The 4793-nt window shown below is 27.9% G+C and overlaps 4 protein-coding genes across 4 annotated transcripts; 3 read left to right on the forward strand and 1 right to left on the reverse strand.

Annotated features, from left to right (window-relative positions):
- Positions 1–499, reverse strand: EHI_161170 (nuclear localization sequence-binding protein, putative; the record flags this gene model as incomplete). Its single annotated transcript, XM_001914361.1, has 1 exon — positions 1–499. A coding segment is annotated over one exon (499 nt), but the record flags the coding sequence as incomplete, so codon positions are not given.
- Positions 500–1673: 1174 nt separating this feature from the next.
- EHI_161180 (60S ribosomal protein L21, putative) lies at positions 1674–2198 on the forward strand (the record flags this gene model as incomplete). Its single annotated transcript, XM_650066.2, has 1 exon — positions 1674–2198. One exon carries the CDS (start codon positions 1674–1676, stop codon positions 2172–2174), a length of 501 nt encoding a protein of 166 aa, XP_655158.1. The 3' UTR covers positions 2175–2198.
- A 120-nt stretch (positions 2199–2318) lies between these two features.
- Positions 2319–4325, forward strand: EHI_161190 (myotubularin-related protein 2, putative; the record flags this gene model as incomplete). Its single annotated transcript, XM_650065.2, has 1 exon — positions 2319–4325. One exon carries the CDS (start codon positions 2319–2321, stop codon positions 4323–4325), a length of 2007 nt encoding a protein of 668 aa, XP_655157.2.
- A 239-nt stretch (positions 4326–4564) lies between these two features.
- EHI_161200 (actin 2 protein, putative) lies at positions 4565–4793 on the forward strand (the record flags this gene model as incomplete). Its single annotated transcript, XM_001914362.1, has 1 exon — positions 4565–4793. A coding segment is annotated over one exon (229 nt), but the record flags the coding sequence as incomplete, so codon positions are not given.

The raw sequence follows: 4793 nt of genomic DNA on the forward strand, positions 1-4793 counted from the left end.
TTTGTTCAAATGGAAACATAACTTCAGACACTGCTTCGGGATATCTTTCATAAAACAAACACAATGCCTTTTGTTTAAGTACTTGGTTTTCTGGTTTTTTCAGCCATTCTTCATTTAAATTAACATTACTTAATTTTAAAAGTACATCTTCTAATGTTTCTTGTTGAGGAAATTCTTCAACCATTTTAAAAATTGTTTCTTTTCTCTCAACATTTTTTACCGCATCCTTCTTGACTTCTTTTTCTTCTCCTGTACTTGACTCTTTTTCTTCTCCATTACTAGATTCTTTTTCTGTAGTATCACTATCTTTGTCATCTTCTTTATGGTCATCACTTTCACTATCGCTTTCACTTTCACTTCCGCTATCACTCTCACTTTCACTATCATCATCTTCTTCTTCCATTTTCTTCTTTTCTTTACTTTTTTCATATTTCTTATGCTTCTTTGATGTTGCCTCACTGTCTTGAGTGACCTGTGGCTTGTTATCTGTTTCACCCATTCTGTTGTTTAATAGTTCAATTATATTCTATACTATAAAATATTATCATTAAACTATATTATTATTTTTATTTCAATTTTTCTTTGTTCAATTTCTCTTTTTTTGAGTGTTTCATATTTCTTTGTTTTTCAGTATGTCCAATTGAAAACAACAATTATCTTTCTTCTCTTTGTTATTCTTATTTAAATTAATACAATTTAAAGCATATATATCATCTGAGTCATGACATTGAGTTGTTAGTTGAAAGAGTTTTGAATGTATTGCTTTTCCTTATAGATACTATGCCAAACTAGATACAAAGTTTATATTATCAAAAACAATATTATGACATCTCATTCTTTTTACAAGAATAAAAAGTACAATGAATATTTTATATAAAATTAAGACTCTTTTTATTCTTACCATCTCTTTCAAAAAAAATAACAGTGGTTCAAAATAATAATTACTCTAGATAACAAAGTAACAAAAAGAACATTATAAAAATTAATTAACTCATTTCAATATATGTATCAGAAATAATGAAATAATTCAAAGAAATTTTAAAAATGTTCTAACATCTAACATTAATCATTAGTTGACCTATTGTATTCACATGTCCAAGTAAATAATCAAATATAGTAATCTCTTTATTATTACAAATCATATAATAATTCATTTAAATATTAGAAAATCAACTCCAAAGATTTTTTCTTGAATAGAATAAAATAAAAGCATCTGGTCAACATAAATATTCTAATTATTAACTATCCATTGATATTTTTTAAACAAATAAAATAATAAATGTTAAATAAAACCTCTCTTATATCATATATTGATACATTCTATAATATATTCAATTTTAAATTTATTATTCTGTACCTTATTACGTCTTTTACTCTTAATTTAAATTACCAAAAATAAAAAATACCTAAATAAAAAAGTACAAAGGTTAATAACCCAATGTATTTTTCGATAATACTCTATCAACCATAAACCACCTTTCAGTACTGAGTCTAAAAAATTAACTCTACAGTACTTGAATAATTTTACAATTACATTGTTAAAATAAAATATTAAATTGTGTTTTATATAACTATAAATTATAAAAAAGAAAAATAATAAAAGTATTAAAAGAGAATTAGAAAAAATATTAGAAGGAACTCAACTAAGATTTTTAACCCTAAAATAACAGACCATGCCTTTGTCTAACGGAAGAAACAGAAGAACCAGAAAATTATTTAAGAGACCATTCAGAGGACATGGACTCTCAAACACTTCAACCATTCTTCACACATACAAAGTTGGTGATTATGTAACAATCCTCTGTAACTCATCTATTCAACACGGTCTTCCATACAAAGCTTTCCATGGAAAGACTGGACGTGTTTGGAATGTTAATCCACATGCCATTGGAGTTATGGTAAATAAGAAAGTCAATAACAGAATTGTAGTTAAAAGACTTCACATTAGTCCAGAACATATCAAACCATCTGGATGCCAAAAAGACTTCCTTGAAAGAAAAGCTGCTGTTGCTGCCATTAGAAAGCAAAACATTCAATTAAAGAAAGAAGGAAAACCACTTCTTCCATTACCAGCTAAGAGACTTCCAAAACAACCAAGACCAGCTGAACTTATTAAAGGTGCTGATATCAAATTTACCACTGTTGCTCCACTTAAATTCGAAGAACTTTATTAAATGACAAGGTGTTTTGTGAGTGGAATTTCTTTCTTTATATTTTCATTTTCATTAATGTTTTTTATGAATTAAAAGACCATTTTCTTATTCGTTAATGAAGTTATTCCTTTTTTCCTTCATTTAAATCTATCAAAAACATTTTTCATGGAAAGTAGTGATATAATTCACACTCCTTGTGATGATAAAAGTTTTGATACTGAAGATTCTCCGAGTAGTGAGATATCAATTAGCTCAGAAAATGAGTCTTTTTCAAATGACAACTCACAACCAAAAGACAAAACGATTAATGACAGTCAAGAAAAAGAAGAAAAAAAACGAAATATCTGTAATGAAAAAGGGTCTATTCACGAAAATATACAACATGAAGACATGACTAAGGAAAAAATAGTTACAAAAACTCCAACACAAACACCAACAACTAAAAATTCTTCATTTGGACAGAAAGGGCAACCTTCTCTAATTTCTATTAAGGAGTTATCTATTTCTAAATCACCCCAACCAAAACAAGAAAAAAAATTAAATATTGAAGTGGTAGAATGTAAATCACCAACAAGTCCTATTATTTCTCCACGACAAAAATTTACACCAAGAGCATCAATGATTCAATTAGTTAAAGGATGTCCAGAAGAACAAATTATAATAGGATATCCAGTTAGTTTAATGAATAGGAATGATGTAATTAATTTTAAAGGACCAATGAATGGACAATTAACATTAACTAATTATAAAGTAGTATTTGTAGTTAAATGTGTAATATTTAATGTTAGTATTCCATTAACAAAGATTGCAGATTTTAAGAAAGTCAATTCTATGGATAAACAACACAAAAGATTATTTTATTTAGAGACAAAAGATAATAGAAAGTATGTTTTTTCATTTGAAAATAGAAGAGATGAAAGAAAGCAATTTAATTTGAATTTATTAGAATCAGTATTTACAACAAATCCAGAAAAAATGTTTATTTATCATAGTAATTCACCACCAATTTCACATAGTTATTATCAAATAGCTGTTGAATTTGAAAGACAAGGAACACCAGATACATGGAGAGTATTTACTGGAAATCAAAATTATGAATTAGCACCAACATATCCATCATTAACATATGTTCCAGTAAATGCAAGTGATGAAATTATTAAAGATTCAATGAAACATAGGAGTAAAGGAAGATTTCCTGTTTTAACATGGTATAATAAAAAGAATGGATCTGTCATTGTTAGAAGTGCACAGCCATTACCTGGAATGGTTACACCAGTAACAGGTAAGAATACAAGTGGTGATGTTACATATCTTCAATTAATAGATGAAACAACAGGAAAAAGAGGTATTCATGTTTTAGATTCAAGACCAAAACTAAATGCCTATACAAATAAAGCTGCAGGTGGAGGATATGAAGATGAAACAACATATCCATTTGTTAAAGTAGAATTTGAAAATATTGATAATATTCATGTTGTTAGAGAAGTATGGACAAATGTTGCATTAGCTGCATTTAGTTGGGAAGGAGAACTTGAAGAACAAAAATTTATGAAATTACCAGAAGTAAAAGAATGGTTCAATCTTATTGAAACAATTTTTGTAAGTGTTAAAAAAGCAATTAGATATCTTACTAAAGGAGAAAGTCTTTTAATTCATTGTTCTGATGGATGGGATAGAACAAGTCAATGTTGTTCATTAGTAGAACTATTACTTGACAAATATTATAGAACATTAGAAGGATTTATTGTTTTAATTGAGAAAGATTGGAAATCATTTGGACATCAATTTGAAAAAAGAAGTGGAATAGGAGTTGTTTGTCCTCATGGACAATACTCTCCTATTTTCTTCCAATTTTTAGATTGTGTTAATATTCTAATACATCAATTTCCAGATGATTTTGAATTTAACGAACAATTTCTTTTAGAATTAAATGATGCTATATTTTGTTCTGATTTTGGAACTTTCATGTTTGACTGTGAAAAGACAAGAAAAGAAAGTGGTGTTGAACTTCAAACACCATCATTTTGGGAATATGTTGTTGGACAGAAATGTAAATTTATTAATCCAAGTTATAAAGATGAAACAGAAGAATTAATACTTGAAGACAAACAACCAAAATTAATTCTTTGGACAAAATATTTCACAAGATACAAAATTAAAATGTCACGATGAATTTAAGGTTATACATCACAAATAATTAAAAAGAGATTTTATATTGGATTGTTTTAAGGTTTTAATAATGAGAAAAATAAAAAGTCACCTCTGAAGAAAACTGAAAATAGGAAAAATTCCAAAAATACAAGGAAGGAACTTATAAAATAACGTAAGGAACTATGAAGTTCACCTTCAGTAAAAAAGAAGAAAGACACTATTTAAAGACTGACAAAAACTGAATTGAACATTCAATAAATATGGGAGACGAAGAAGTTCAAGCACTTGTTGTAGATAATGGATCAGGAATGTGTAAAGCCGGATTTGCTGGTGATGATGCACCAAGAGCTGTATTCCCATCCATTGTTGGTAGACCAAGACACGTTTCAGTTATGGCTGGTATGGGTCAAAAGGATGCTTATGTTGGAGATGAAGCTCAATCAAAGAGAGGTATTCTTACACTTAAATATCCAATTGAACACGGTATTG

Source organism: Entamoeba histolytica, genomic scaffold (assembly GCF_000208925.1).
Source record: "Entamoeba histolytica HM-1:IMSS scf_1104750518717 genomic scaffold, whole genome shotgun sequence".
NCBI classification, from domain to species: Eukaryota; Evosea; order Mastigamoebida; family Endamoebidae; genus Entamoeba; species Entamoeba histolytica.